We start from the raw sequence: 16,355 nt of genomic DNA on the forward strand, positions 1-16,355 counted from the left end.
ATTTTCTATTGCTTGCATATTGACTAATTATATTAGTAAATTTCAAAAAATAACTAAAACTTCAGTTAAAATGAAAAGTACTGATTGAATTAGTAAAATTTCTACTCATTCAGAATAATGGAGCGGTCACACCTCGCCTGCAGGAGCAGTTGCCAATGGCAACCGTGTAAGAGTAAAAGAGATGGAAAATCTTCTATCTCTCTTACTCTTACACGGTTGCCATGGGCAACTGCTCCTGCAGCCGAGGTGTGACTGCTCCATTAGAGAGTACACCTTCGGCAAAAAAATTTTTTCACTTTGCATTTTCCGAAATACACTTACCTGATTGGTTGTCCAGAATCTGATTCATTGTGGACAACCAATCAGGTAAGTGTATTTCGGAAAATGCAAAGTGAAAAAAAAAATTTGCCAAAGGTGTAAATGCTCCATAATTATAATTTTAAAATGTTTAAATTAGTAATAAGTAATAATTTTATTAGTTCGTGGCCTATAGTGTAACCTATTTATTACAGTTTATAATTTCCTAAAATTTTCCGTTATTTAAATTAACAATAATAAATTTCTTCTTATCAAACTTATTGATATAAATATAACATTCCGTTTTATTTAAAATTCTGATAAAAGAAACGCGCATAGAGAGAAAGTCTTTCTTTTTCTGTTTTTACCTCTCTTTTTTTTATATATATACTAGCGCCTCCGATGGCCACAAGCGTTTAGAAACAGCGCCCTTGTATTTAAATTTTAGATTATCAATGCTTTATTTCTTATTTCGATAGTTTAAGAAGAAGAACAGAAAAAAAAATCCGGAGTCGGGAAGAATCGAACCCAGGTCAGCATTGCTGAAAATCCAGTAGAGAAGCCACACGACCGTTACACAAGTAAGTACTTAAACTTTTGTAGGAAACTGTAGGAATTTGTTTTTTTGAATGTAAATAAAAAAAATCATAAAGATTGTTTTTTTGATAAATATTAATAAACGTGGAAGATATTTAACTCTGAAATTTTTTAGCTTTTTATAAAAAAAATAATAATAAAATAGAAATAAAAAAAAAATTTATTTAAAATTTCGTTGATATTTACCAAAAAAAAATTCATTTTTTGATTTTTGCAAAAACTATTTTTTTTGTTTCATATTTTTTTTGATGGTAGTATATATACTTACCCCTAAACTCTCTGTAAGTTTCAAAATATAACTTTCCGAGAAATAAAAAAAATTTTTTGATCAATTTTTGGACTCAAAAAAGTAAGAACGTTTTTTAACGTATTTTTTTTAAAGCAGATTTCGAATCTACTGTTAGATTTGCTTTAAGGTGTAAAATTTTTAAATCGCGAATCCATTATGGCGAACGAAAAAAATAAAAGTCAATTTAATTTGATTGAAACATGTTAATCGGGAGTTTTTGGGGTCGCTAATTGCGAATGTGATTTAAAAATTCAAAATGGCGGATCCAATATGGCGGACGAAAAAAATAGAAAATCAATTGAATCGTGATTTTCGAAAAGGGCTCAACTCAAAAAAGCGTAAGTGTCATTTTCGCATAACAATTGACAGTGAAAATGACTCTTACGGTTTTTGGATTTGAGCCATTTTCGAAATTATCGATTCAATTTGTTTTGCTTGAAATTTGTTACTCGAGGATTTTTAGGTTGATGATCAAAAATATAAAGTCAGATTTAAAAAATTAAAAATGGAAAATCCGATTTATTTTTTAATTTTCTTTTGTCTGCCATATTGAATCTGCTATTTTCATTTTTTTTTAAAATCTGACTTTAAATTTGCAATCAGCAACTACAAAACATTACGTTAAATATAATAAAATAATCATTCTTTTTTTTGCTAAATTACATTTAATTACTTGAAGTAGTAGTACACCCAGAAGAAAGATTTCTTTGAAACAAAGAAATCATTTTTTTTAAATAACTTTTTGAATCAAAGATATGAAATTCATTTTGAATTAAAAAAAGTTTTCTTTGCTTTTACGAAAAAAAATATTTTGAAGTGTTTTTTGCATTAAAGAAATTTGTTATTTAAATAATAATTTCAATCTAATGAAAAATTTCTCTGAATCAAAGAAGTATTTCTTTGAGTCAGCAAAAAGAAAATTAAAGAAATAATTTCTTTAAATCAAAGAAATTTTTCTTTGATCCTAATATAACAATGCACAAATTTTTTTTTGATTCAATGAAAATTTTTTTGAAACAAAGAATCTTTTTTCTGTGTCTTTCGATAAAGTGTGAAATACTTTTTGTATATATTAAAAAAATGACAAAAGTAAATCCATAAATAAAAATGCGAATTTAATTTCAAATGAAGACATTCACATTTCCTTTATATAATTTTCTGCTGACAGAGTATATATGTTACATTTATTCAATCAATATATAGTGAGATTGTCTTGCTGGAAAATCAATTTATAAAATTCTTTAGAAAAATTATAATTCCACCTAACGGCACAAAGAGGAAGTGAAATATATTATCTTATATTCCAATCCTTCTGAATAAATATCGTCCTTATTCCATAGAAACTATATTATAGGCGCAATTTATCTTACCATGAAATGACACTATTAATATTTAATATGATAATGACGTTAAAAGGAAAGACAATACTCTAGTGTAGCATAACTTATTAGTTGAGCTGTAACTCTTGTCAAAGGAGGATGAGTGTCTTTGACAGCCCTTATTTTCGAATCAATAAGTTCTTCCTTACATGCACTGGACTATGGCCTTATCTTAGTTCCGAAAGAAAACTATTTACGCGAATTATTGTCAACACTATTTTAATTATATATCTCATTCCCACAGTAAATATATATTTTTTCAAAATTTTCTAATATGGGAATTTAAGGAGTTTCCTAAATTTTTTTGGTCAAAAAAATTGAATTTTTTTTTTATTTTTTGATAGGAAAGTATGTTAAGAATGTGTGGTTAAATCATTAGATCGTAATTCGATCATAATCTTAAGTTATTTAACAAAGTACATATATATATGCGTCTACAGATCGTATAATTAACCCTTTCGTGCCCACGATAAACCGAGCGAATGGATTTGCTTGAAATTCGTTACTCGGGGGTTATTGGGGTCTCTGATTACGAATTTAATGTCAGATTTTAAAAATTCAAAATGGCGGATCTAATATGGCTGACAAGTTTTTTAAAAAGTGTTTAAATTGGCTCGAAATGTCCTACTCGGGGGTTTATGGGGTCGCTGATTACGAATCCGGTGTCCATTTTTTAAATTTCAAAATGGCGGATCCAATATGGCAGACGAGTTTTTAAAAAATGCTTGGATTTGCTTGAAATTTACTACTTGGGGGTAACTCAAAATGACGGATCCAAGATGGCGGACAAATTTAAAAAATGCTTGGATTGGCTCAAAATTCTTACTCAAAGAGTTTATGGGGTCGCTTATTACGAATATGATGACAGAATTCGAAAATTCAAATATAAAAAAGGTTTTTTGGTTTGCTGATAATAAACCCGACATGATCATGGACCCAGTACGGACAATTCATCATATTCATATCATTTGATCATTTTCGAGCAAATCCGATTAGTTTTAAAATTTTCGTCCGTCATATTGGATCCGCCATTTTGAATTTTTAAATTCTGACATCATATTCGTAATCAGCGACCCCAAAAACCCCCGAGTACCAAGTTTCGAGTAAATGCAATTGATTTTTAACTTTCATGTCCGCCATATTGGATCCGCCATTTTGAATTTATAAAATCTGACATCATATTCGTAATCAGCGACCCCAAAAACTCCTGAGTAAGAGTTTTCAAGCTGATTTAGTTACTTCTGCTTGACTAATTATAACCTTTTGATATCAAAACTTTAAACGCTTTTTTCTCAAAACACTATATTTAAAAATGGTAACCAGTAGAACTCAAAAACTGTTTGACCGATTTCAAAAATTCAAGTTGCATTCGATTCAGTGGAAGTTTTTGCAGGTCCTAAATCTCTAATATATTTAAAATATTCAATAATCAGGTTTTTGTGAGTGATTGATTGTCAAAAAAATGGTGTTTTTCAGTTTTTTGGGTTCCAAAGCTTGCCATTTTTTTAATTTTTGATTTTTTTTAATATCTCGAGGTTTAGGACCTGTATTTGGTCTTAAACTTTAAAATCACGTTTGTTTTTTTTATTTTAGATGATTCTGCGATGAGCTACAGTGGTTACCGTAAAGGACTTTGATTTTGACCAGTGTACATAGCGACCTCTGTAGAAGGAGCATAATAATATTGTTTAAGATCGCAATTTTTTTTTAAATAGTTCTTGACGTATATAGTAACATGTAAAAACTTTTGATCAATTATATTTTAAAACTTATGAGTACACGATCTTTTAAAAACCTTCTATTTTAGGGCAAAAAAATTTAGGAAACCCCTTAATGATAAAGAGCGAATGACAATGAAAAATTTATATAATAAAATTTTATAAATTATTAAATTTTTTTTTTAGAGCAGCGGATTGTATGAAATATGGGGCAAACTAGATTTAATGGTTGAATGTTTTATTCCTGTTTTTACGGGTTTTGGATGTTTAATGTGTTCAATGACTTGTATATATAAGGAAAAAGAAGTGAGATTTTTAATTAATCCAAAAAAAACCAAAGGAAAATTTTAATAACATTATGTTTGTATAGATTAAAAAACTTTTGAATCATATCAAAAGGGATTGGGAATTTTTTTCATCAGAAGGAGATATTACCGCTCTTGAGTGTCATGCAAAAAGTGGAAGGATTTTAACTTTACTTTATTCTGGTAAAATTTGGAATGTGGAGAATTTAGAAGTTAAAATAGTAGAGGTGAACTTTTGTTAGAAAGTTATTTTTTTTTGTTTTAGATAAAAAATTTTTGCATTGTTTTTTTAAAAATATAATTATAGTAATTTAAAAATTTTTCAGGTAATTCTACTGTTAATTATTAACAGTAATTTTAAATATGCTACTGTTCTTTCTGTTTGAGGGCATTTTGAAAAGTTGTGATTTTTCTATAATAATTTTATTAGTTCGTGCCGTGGTGTACAGATTACGCCATGAACTAATAAAATTATTATAGAAATGTCACGACTTTTCAAAATGCTGACAAACCGGAAAGACGCAGCATTTATGCAATTGGATGTATATATAAAAAATAATTAATCTTTGTTTTAGGTTGTATGATATCTGCCAGTTTTATATTTATTTTAACTACCATTTCACCTCAAATTCTAGACATTCTTATACCATTAAATGAAACACGACCAAAAAAATTGGCAGCAAATGTAAAATATTTTTTTAGTTGGGAGGAATATTTTTACTATGTTGTACTTCATTTAACAATATCAAGTGTAGTTGAAGTTGCTGTTGTGATTGGATGCAGATCAACTTTTTCAGTATTTATTGAACATGCTTGTGGATTATTTGCCAATGTTGGGTAAACATTATTGTTGAGCCTAAAATACTGCATAAATGTTGTCCTTTCGGTTTGACAGCATTTCGAAAAGTCGTGACACTTCTATAATAATTTTATTAGTTCGTGGTGTTGTTTACATTACGCCATACGAACTAATAAAATTATTGTAGAAGTCTTTCCTGTTTGACGGTTGGTTTCCATTGTCGACCCACTCGCCAAAATCTCCCCCACGCTATTTGTCATAATTCTCGTCAACTACCGCACCCTGCTCTAGTAAAAATTTAGTAACTTTATTGGGATCGGCTAAACTGCAATACGCCATCTGGTGGGGACCCATTCTCTCCCTCCATTTTCTTTCTTTGTCTCTCTTCAATTAATAGGTTAGAAAGAGTAGAAAAAACAAAATGGAGGGAGAGAATGGGTCAAAGTTACTAGATTGTTACTAGACCACCGTTCCCAATAGTAACTTTTAATTTTAAAAATAAAGTCACTGAATTTTCACTAGAGCAGGGTGCGGTAGTTGACGAGAATTATGACAAATGGCGAGTGGGGATTTTGTCATGAAAAGTCGTGACACGTCTATAATAATTTTATTAGTTCGTAGCGTATGGTGTAAAGGTCTGATCAAAATACGTTTGCGAATTTGAAGCATGAATTAGAAAAGGATAGAGACATATTTCTGTTCGCGAAGCTATATTGTGCGTTGGCCTTAACATACATCACGAACTAATAAAATTATTATAGAAATGCCACGATCAGTAATAATTTTACTATAGTTCGTGGCGTTCATTACGTCATAAACTAATAAAATTATTATAGAAGCGTCATGAAAATTTTACAGGCATAGACTGCAAAAAATAATGCATAATATAAATATGGATAAATCTAATTGGAATCCACATTTGGAAGAAAAAATTTATAGAGATGTAACTTTTTGTATAGAATGTCATCAACATGCAATTGAGTGGGTTTTTAATTTAATTACTCGATTTGTTTTTCATTAAAACTACAAACATTTTTAAAAATTATTTATTTTTTTAAATGTTAGATTTACAAAAATTATTGAATCTTGTTTTTCTGCTTGTTTCTTTATTATCATGGGAATAACAGTCATTCTACTAAGCGCAACATTAATTCAGGTATTATTAAAAAAAATCTTTTGTAAAGCGATAAGTTTTTTCTATTTTTAAATACAAATGCAAGAAGTTAAAAATATTTCTTTTTTAAAATATTTATTATCGATTAATTTTTTTTTTTAAATTGCAAATTAAAAATAATTTCCAGAGTGTATTGCATATTGATCGATTTGATGATGCTGCAAAATTTGGTTCTTATTCACTTGGCTTAATATTGGATTTGTACTTTAATAATGTACCTGGTCAACGATTGCTAGATGGAAGTAGTTATTATCTTTCAAATCAAGTGTAAAATAAATCATTTTAATTTTCAAAGAAGTCCACAACCAATTGCATAAATTGTTGGTTTACATTGTCCCCACACGCAATTTCTCATAATCCTCGTCAACTATCGCATCCTGCTCTAGTGAAAATTTAGTGACTTTATTGTTAAATTTAAAAGTTACTAAAAATAGTCACTAAATTTTCACTAGAGCAGGGTGCGGTAGTTGACGAGAATGATGATAAATGGCGAGTGGGGACAATGGAATACAACCAAATGCTGTCCTTCCGGTTTTAACGACATTTTGAAAAGTTGTGACATTTCTATAGTAATTTTATTAGTCTATGACGCGTTGTTTACATTACGCCGCATGAATTTATAAAATTATTTTAGAAGTTCTTCCCCGGTTTGCCGGCATTTTGAAAAGTCGTGACACTTCTATAATAATTTTGTTAGTTCGTGGCGTTATGTAAACAACACCACTAAGTAATAATATTATTATAGAAGTGTCACGACTTTGCAAAATGCCGTCAAATCGATAGGGACAGCATTCATGCAATTGAGGGTAAATAAATAATTTTCGAATAATGTTTGAAATAATAATTTATTTTTTACTCAGGTTTGGTGGAAAGTGGTATAAATTACCTTTAAAATCGAAAAAACTACTAATTATGATAATAATGAGAACAAATTTTCCATGTACATTAACAGTTGGAAAATTGTTTGTGTTGAATATGAATAATTTTTCTAAAGTAAAAATATTTAATTTACTTTTAATAAATGGGTAACATCACTCAAAAATATTTCCTTTTTAATTTTGCAGAGTGGTGTTACCCCGATAAAGAATTTTTTTATTTTTGATCAATAATTATAAAAATCTTATTTCTTTTTAAAGGTTTTACACGCTTCGGTTTCTTACTTCACATTACTGTCTTCGCTGAGAACTTAAAATTTTTTTATACATTCTGATAATAAATATAATAAATTTAACAAATAGTAATTTTTTTTATTTCGTCGTATTAAAGGCCTGAGCAGAATAGAAACTTAATCGCAATCGTAAACGGAAGAATGGGTTAGAGAAGGAGAGTCATATATTGTTGTTCTTCTCTTACTAATTCTTCCGTTTGCGATTACGATTCCGGTTACGTTTCTATTGTGCTTAGACCTTATAATAGGTGAAATACCTGTTATTTTACCGTAAAAAACCATGTTTATTACTTTACGCATACTCAACCCTTGTGAAATCACATGGAGGCATAAAGTGTCAAATTTTGTAACTAGATAATGAGTGCGAAAGAGATAAAGAACACATGTCCTTCTCGCACTCATGGTCTAGGTACAAAATTTGACGCTTTACGCCTCCATCTAATTTTAATCTAAAATTTTGCGAATATTTATTCAACTTTTCTAATAAGAACCCTAAAAAGTCTTCTTGTAGAATAGGAAAGAAAAGAAAGTAATCCTTCCGAACTATTTTTATCGACTTTCTTCTTTTTCTTCTTAGAAATTGTACTTTTCTTCTTTTTACTGTCTACAGAGTCGTCAATTGTTTTTTCGCCTAGTAAATAAATACTCTCCTCATGTTCCACTTCTGTTCGTAAAAATTCCATCAATTTCATCAATCGAGTTTCCTCTGTATTCATATTGACTGAATTATGATGTTTCTTCCATGTACGAAGTACATCATCTGAGAGTGATAATTCAACTAAGGTACAAATAATTATTCCACAATTATCCGTCAGAGTACCAATTGACTCGAGAGCATTAATATATATCTGTAGTTTATCATAAATTTTTGGAAGTGAAATATTTTTACCACATTTTGTTGTATTTTTTAAAATTAATTCAAGAATTGAACGAATATAGGCTTCAATTAATAATTCATCGCGACCAAAACGCATTTTTAATTTTGTTAATGCTTTATCGTAATTGTCACCAGTGCACGGATAACTTTGTACTAATTCACTTGCCTTTGAATCCTTTTCCATTGCATTAATGAGATATTGAAATTTATCCTCCTTATCAAGTGATTTATCCTCGTGAATTTTTTTAAATTGACTCCAAAAATATAACCAATCTTTAACATTTCCATTAAATTTTTTTATTTCAATTTTTGGCAATAAAAAAGCTCGATTACCCTCGACATTATTTTCAGGAAAAGAATTTGAAAGTTGAAAATTTTTTGACGACGATTTTGTTAATTTATTTTCAACTTGCAATTTAGCACGTGAAAATTTCATTTTATACTCATCAACTTCATGTAATACTTGTGCAATTTCACTTTCTGCCATTTTACTATTTAACATATTTTCCAAATTTATTTTGTCAAGTTCCTCCAGTCGATTAAATTTTTCACTTAACAAATCTAAGGACAAATTTAAATCATCTTCCGATGGTGAATCTTTTTCTAAATGTTGATTTAGATTTGATAAAATTTTCAAAAATGACAATCGTACAACGTTACGAATTTTTTCATTATCATCCATAATTTTTTTTTTATCAATCGATACTGGATTAATGTTGTAAAATTAAGAAACAATTAAATTTAATAAAAAAATTTGAATTCAATTTTCTTTTATTGGATTATTCTTAATTGTTGATGATCTGCATTTTGAAGAACCATTGCTTTCAATAGTAGGAGATCATATTATTTCTCTGCAACAAAACTAAAAGATAATTATTTTGATTTTGCGATAATTATTTTCTAAAAAAAAAGACATGGCTTAAAAACAGAAGTAGGTTAATCGACATGGTTGGGCAGTCAACTTTCTGCTTATGAAGATGACCGTTATAGAAGGTTGCTATTGTTCCCACTCGCCACACTCGCCATTTGTCATAATTTTCGTTAATTACCGCACCCTGCTCTAGTGAAAATTTAGTGATTATTTATAGTAACTTTTAATTTTAACTACATAAATAGTCACTAAATTTTCACTAGAGCAGGATGCGGTAGTTGACGAAAATTATAACAAATGGCGAGTGTGAACTTTGGCGAATGGGGACAATAAGGCAGTCCAACTTGTGACGTAGCGTGACGTCACTTTTCAAAATGGTGGCTGGTCGGAAGACATGCAATGCTTTAAAGTTAATGAGGCGAATCAGTTTTTTTTAACATATAACTTTTATAAAATTAATTTTTGAACCCAAGTGTAATTGTAAAATATTTAAAATAGATCTCTATAAATAAAAAATATTTTACAATTACACTTGGGTTCAAAAATTAATTTTTCAAAAGTTATGTTAAAAAAACTGATTTGCTCCATTGACTTCAATGCATTGCATGTCTTCCGACAAGTTGCCATTTTCAAAAGTGACGTCAAGCTATGTCACAAGTTAGACTGCCTTATGGCAACCTTACTTATCGACAAATTGTAAATATAAAATATAAAAATATTATAGAAAACTACTTTTCTACATAGTTATTAGCTACTAAATTATAAAAAAAAACAGTGTAGGAAAGTATACTTTTCGTCATAGTAAAACACAAAATTTTAAAAATAGTGTAAAAAACAAGATTTTTAGACAGCATAGTGGACAAGACAGTTATAAGAGAAACAGTGCAGAAAATAGTACTTTTCTGCATCGTATGCAAAAACATTATAAAACACTGCAGAAAAGTGTATTTTTTTGCATCGTAAGCAGCAATATTATAAAAACAGTGCAGAAAAGTACACTTTTCTGCATCGTATGTAGCAAAATAGAAAAAAAAGAGTGCAGAAAAGTGTTTTTATAAAAAATTATAAAAACAGCAAAGTGGTATTTTTCTTGCAGATGTTACACAAATGCCATTTTATAGGGGAATATATTCAGGGTTGGATACTTCGCTGTGTTCTTAAAATAAAAACACTAGCGCCATCTATGCATGGACGTGGCGAGGTTTTCGTAGTGAAACCTAACTTTTTGTGCCATTACATTTTTGGAGGATCAAAAGTAGCGTCTGCTGTGACGTCGGTGTTTTTTGTAGGAACGAAAAAAGTTTTGTGAGCGATGTGATTGAACATAAAAAATGAATAAAGAAATTCCTGTATTGTATGTATTGTGGGGTTCATGATTGAAGAAAAAATGATGTGTAAAATCGAATAGCAAAACATGTCTGGTTATTGTTATAGCACAATTCGAAAATGTTGTTTCTACTTAGGGTTAGACAGTTTATACACTCAGGGTTAATTACACTTTGTTAATTATGAATTTGACACAATTTATAAATAAATATACAAATAAACATTGTCGCACACACATCTGCACACACACAGCACATATTCTGCCAAAGATAGGGTAACTGCACCAGTGGTGGATCATGCACCAGTGGTGGATCAACTGCGAGAATAATGGTCATTTGTGTTTACACGTTTGTAAATAAATGAACCGCAAGTGTCGGTAATTGTTAAGAAAGTTATACAGATCAATATTACAATTTAAAAAAAATTTTAAATTCATCGCGAAGAAAGCAGGACAACAATTACTAAAGTGGTGACAGAAAACAAGAGTTTTCCTTAACATGTAAGTTAAGAGTATATTTTGGAATAGAAAGCTTTGGAGCCATTTTAGGACAATTTTTAATTCTTTTCACAATAGGAGGCATTTCGTTTCATCCCCATAGAGCCCTGAGAACAATATTTACGTCTGTAAGTAGCGCGTGTCCATTGTTTTCGGGTGATCCACGACTGGAACCAAAAAAGTAACAAAATCTAGTGGTGGATCAGTCCTACTTTTCGCCTGTTGACGCATTGTTTTATTGAAAATTTTATGAGTTAAATTTTAGTTAACACTAATTCAAATGTTTATTAATTGGTAACACCTGGGGGTCGATTACGTAACTTTACCACATCCCACATCTCACTTCCCACATTTTACATCCCACATCTCACTTCCTACATTTTACATTCCACTTCTCAATTCCCACATCCCATTTCCCACATCTCACTTCCCATATTTCATATCCCACTTCCCATATTTCACATCTCACTTCTTACTTCCCATATTTCATATCCACTTCCCACTTCCCATATTTCACATACCACATCCCACATCACACTTCCCATATTTCACATCTCACTTCTTACTTCCCATATTTCATATCCACTTCCCATTTCCCATATTTCACATACCACATCCCACTTCCCATATTTCACATCTCACTTCTTACTTCCCATATTTCATATCCACTTCCCACTTCCAATATTTCACATACCACATCCCACATCACACTTCCCATATTTCACATCTCACTTCTTACTTCCCATATTTCATATCCACTTCCCATTTCCCATATTTCACATACCACATCCCACTTCCCATATTTCACATCTCACTTCTTACTTCCCATATTTCATATCCACTTCCCACTTCCCATATTTCACATCCCACATCCCACATCTCACTTCCTACATTTTACATTCCACTTCTCAATTCCCACATCCCATTTCCCACATCTCACTTCCCATATTTCATATCCCACTTCCCATATTTCACATCTCACTTCTTACTTCCCATATTTCATATCCACTTCCCACTTCCCATATTTCACATACCACATCCCACATCACACTTCCCATATTTCACATCTCACTTCTTACTTCCCATATTTCATATCCACTTCCCATTTCCCATATTTCACATACCACATCCCACTTCCCATATTTCACATCTCACTTCTTACTTCCTATATTTCATATCCACTTCCCACTTCCCATATTTCACATACCACATCCCACTTCCCATATTTCACATCTCACTTCTCACTTCCCATATTTCATATCCCACTTCCCATATTTCACATCTCACTTCTTACTTCCCATATTTCATGTCCCACTTCCCATATTTCACATACCACATCCCACTTCCCATATTTCAATTCCACATCTCACTTCCCACATTTCACATCCCACTTCTCACATTTCACTTTTCACACTTCACATCTCACATTGTACATTACACTTTTCTTATCACGCTTCCCACCTTTTATATCCCACTTCTCACATCTCTCCCATTTCCCACAAGATGTTGGATGTGGGAAGTGGTATGTAAAATGTGGGAAGTGAGAAGTGGGATGTAATATGTGGGAAGTGAGATGTGGGAAATGGGATGTAGGAATTGAGAAGTGGGATGTAAAATGTAGGAAGTGAGATGTGGGATGTGGGTTGTAAAATGTGGGAAGTGAGATGTGGGAAGTGGGATGTAAAATGTGGGATGTGGGAAGTGGGAAAGTTACGTAATCGACCCCCTGATTTCAAATTGTTAAATTTTTGTTGAATTAAAATACCCAGAATTAATAAATGTTATTTATCATTGAAACTGAAGCTTTAAGAGTTTCTATTTATTTATTACCAAAAATTCTAATAAAAAGATGATTAATTAATATTTAGTCACATTATACCTATAGAAATGAAAGAGGACGGGATATGGATAGAAAAATGAATTTGAAAATCTGTCCGTAAAGCCTTATAAAAGTTGCAAAACGTCTCAGTCTCGTAATTTTAAAATGCAATGTTTTTTAGTATGATTTTTTAAGTGATCCACCACTGGAGCAATCTATAACCATGACTGGTGCAAACAGTGATCCAGAATAGGATCATTGACAAATTATCTTTGATGGAGCATTAAAGTAAACGTAGGTGTCAAAATTAAGTCTAACCTTGAAGGAAATGTCTATTGGAACTATCTGGTCCATAATACTATAAAGAATAACCTCGAATTTGTCTAAAAACAACCTATACAGAACTTCAAAGTCAAAATAAGAAAGTTAAGGGGCTTAACTGATCCACCACTGGTGCAGTTACCCTATTAGGAAAATAATAACGTTAAATTAATTTTTTTAAAAAAGATTATAAACAAAGTCCAAAACGGCGTCCAAACCAGAGTATAGTCCCCTAAGTACACTCGTGGTGAGATATGCCTATACATATTTTTGTCCTCTTCTAACGCACGTGTTGACATGACAACATGTGAGTTAGAAAATGACAAAAATGTGTAGGCATATTTGGCCAAGAGTGTATATTAATTTTTAAATAAAATTAATTTTGTTCTCAAAATCGTGTATAAAAATAAAATAATAATTTTGATAAAGAAAATACAAAAAAAAAAAAATATATAAAAAGTAAACTCACATAAAATTTAATGTTGATCGAAAATAAAAACGAAAAAGATAATTTTTCTTTTTTTATTTACATGTAGACACAGCAACAGAAATATATCAACTGAATTTTATAGTTATTAAAATTAAATTTGTCAAAACAATATTCTACTATTCATGAAGAGTTAATTTAATGAATTAGACAGAAAATAATTTATAATCGTATAAATATATATACATATACACTGGTAAAAAACATTTTTCCACTTACGAACAAATCTTTACTTGTGTTATGGAATCATTATAAAGTCATTAAAGTTAATAGATAAATTGTTTATTAATAAATGGAATACATAAAATTAAATAAATTGTCAATGAATGAATCCGGTAATAATCATTAATTGAACGCGTATTACAATTATTAATAAAAAAAAAATTAATCCAATATTGTAATTGTAAATCTAATTTTACAAGATACAAATAATTGGCGGTGAACAACCTCACTAGGGATACAATACTACAGAAGGTTATAAGATAATACTTTTTATATCAATCAGATAACTAATTGTATTTATAGAAATATAATAGTTATATTAATTTGAAAGACAATATATGCATTGAAAGTTTTTTTTATAAAATAGTTGAAAAAAAACAATTTTTTAAATAAATGTTTCATATGGTCACTGGGCGTCGATTATGTAATTCCATTTTCACTTCTATCCAGATAGCACGTAAGCTTGCAGCAACCTTGCGGCAAGCTTGCCGTGCAATATTGCCAACCTTGCACGGAAAACATGCCGCAAGCTTACTGCAAGCTTTAAATGTCCCATCTGACCGAAAGCTTGCATGGTAAGCTTACCCAAAGATTGCAGTGTGAGGTTACTGCAAGATTGCTCAGTAAGCTTCTGCAACGTTAATGCAAGGTTGACAAATAACCTTGCTTTGAACTTAAATTTTTTTTTTGATGTTTCGTCTAATTTATATAATAAAATTATATAAATTAGACGAAACATTAAAAAAACATTTTTAAGTTCAAAGCAATATGTTATTTGTCAACCTTGCTACAAGCTTACCGTGCAAGCTCACTGGGCAATCTTGCGATAATCGTATTGTGCAATCTTGCAGTAACCTTACACTGCAATCTTTCGGTAATTTTACCATGCAAGCTTTCAGTCAGATGGGACATTTAAAACTCGCAGTAATCTTGCGGCAAGATTGACAATATTGCGCGGCAAGCTTGCCGCAATGTTACTGCAAGCTTACGTGCTATCTGGGTACTTTCACTGATTCTAATTGAGCCGCCGGAAATTAAAAGGGCACATAAAATTTGTACAGCCGGCCAACTCAAACGGCCGTACAAACTTTATGCGCCCTTTTACATTCCGGCGGCTCAATTCTTATTTTCACTTTATGTCAAAAGTGTTTAAAAAAATTAAGATTAATATTAAAAATTAAATAATTTAATTGTTAAAGAATTTCATTAAATATAAAATTTCACGCAGATAACATTTTTGCTGAGTGAAATGTTTTATTTTAATTTATTCTTCATTATCAATAATTTTTAATTAATTATTGTCACGTGGACATATGATATATAAAATTAATATATCAGCATGTTTTTACATATCTCATGACATAATATTATTTTTTTTTGTCATCTACAGTCATTAAAACAATATAAAAGTGAATTATTAGATATTCTATACAGGGTTTTAAAAAAATTTTTAAATTCATGTTAAAAATCAATAAATCTCAAAATGACCTTGCATATATTTATAAAACAGGATTCTGGCTACATAGTTCTCGACATCTGTAAATGTCGATTATAGGTATATATATATATATATATTTTTTTTTCTTCTTCTACTTTGTTATATCGCATACTACTTTTTGAGTTCTCACTTTAATTTGTCATAAAAATGTTTGTCGAATCATTGCTCTTAAAAGTCAATTAATTTTAAATTATCGTCTTATGCAAAAACCACTTGCATATAGTTATATCGTCTAATTGTATACATATATAGATAAAATTTAAAGCTACTTTATGCTTGTAAATCACAAATTGGATTTATAAAAAAATTCCGTTAAGAATGTTTTTTAAAATAATATAATAATATAATTAAATAATAATAATAATAATAATAATAATAATAATAATGTTTTAAATTATAAGGTTTATGTGACATCATCGAAACAATTTTAATTTTGTCGGGAACTTTACTCTTAAAATATTAAAAAGATTGATTTGGAATTTTCTGAAGATGTCTAATATATGACGAGGAATGTCTGTTATGTACTGAAAATGGTGAGAAATTAATTATTATAATATATTTTTAGAATTTTTTTTTAAATTTGAGGTTAGGTGTGCGACATCACTTTAAGTATTTTATAAGAATTAAATTCAAAAATTTTTTATTTGACGCTTCTAACTGTATAAAAATTTTCTAATGATGATTAATATAATAAAACACATTATATTATTTA

At 29.9% G+C, this 16,355-nt stretch overlaps 1 protein-coding gene and 1 long non-coding RNA gene across 3 annotated transcripts; one reads left to right on the forward strand and one right to left on the reverse strand.

Annotated features, from left to right (window-relative positions):
- Nucleotides 1-2,646: 2,646 nt before the first annotated feature.
- LOC127286641 (uncharacterized) lies at nucleotides 2,647-7,760 on the forward strand. Its single transcript, XM_051313139.1, has 9 exons — nucleotides 2,647-2,805; nucleotides 4,467-4,586; nucleotides 4,651-4,768; nucleotides 5,161-5,422; nucleotides 6,243-6,365; nucleotides 6,450-6,540; nucleotides 6,686-6,825; nucleotides 7,419-7,551; nucleotides 7,695-7,760. Exons 1-9 carry the CDS (start codon nucleotides 2,662-2,664, stop codon nucleotides 7,746-7,748), a joined length of 1,185 nt encoding a protein of 394 aa, XP_051169096.1. The 5' UTR covers nucleotides 2,647-2,661; the 3' UTR covers nucleotides 7,749-7,760.
- Nucleotides 7,761-11,053: 3,293 nt separating this feature from the next.
- LOC127286648 (uncharacterized) lies at nucleotides 11,054-12,848 on the reverse strand. 2 transcript variants are annotated; one of them, XR_007843774.1, is made up of 4 exons: nucleotides 12,346-12,848; nucleotides 12,006-12,137; nucleotides 11,833-11,881; nucleotides 11,054-11,791 (listed from the first exon to the last, which is right to left on the reverse strand). It is a non-coding gene; the product is annotated as an uncharacterized LOC127286648 (long non-coding RNA). The 2 variants fall into 2 exon arrangements; XR_007843773.1 differs by lacking the exon at nucleotides 11,833-11,881 and having other exon boundaries at nucleotides 11,055-11,791.
- Nucleotides 12,849-16,355: the final 3,507 nt, after the last annotated feature.

This window comes from Leptopilina boulardi, unplaced genomic scaffold, assembly GCF_019393585.1.
Source record: "Leptopilina boulardi isolate dan_hultmark-lab unplaced genomic scaffold, ZJU_Lbou_2.1 LbouV2_362, whole genome shotgun sequence".
Taxonomy (NCBI): domain Eukaryota; kingdom Metazoa; phylum Arthropoda; class Insecta; order Hymenoptera; family Figitidae; genus Leptopilina; species Leptopilina boulardi.

Bases quoted from the DNA above. Each gene is read 5' to 3' on its own strand.
- LOC127286641 (XM_051313139.1), top strand. From the start codon at position 2,662: ATGAGTGTCTTTGACAGCCCTTATTTTCGAATCAATAAGTTCTTCCTT. The intron at 4,587-4,650 runs GTGAGATTTTTA...ATGTTTGTATAG, and splicing joins GTATATATAAGGAAAAAGAA to ATTAAAAAACTTTTGAATCA. The intron at 5,423-6,242 runs GTAAACATTATT...AAAATTTTACAG, and splicing joins GGATTATTTGCCAATGTTGG to GCATAGACTGCAAAAAATAA.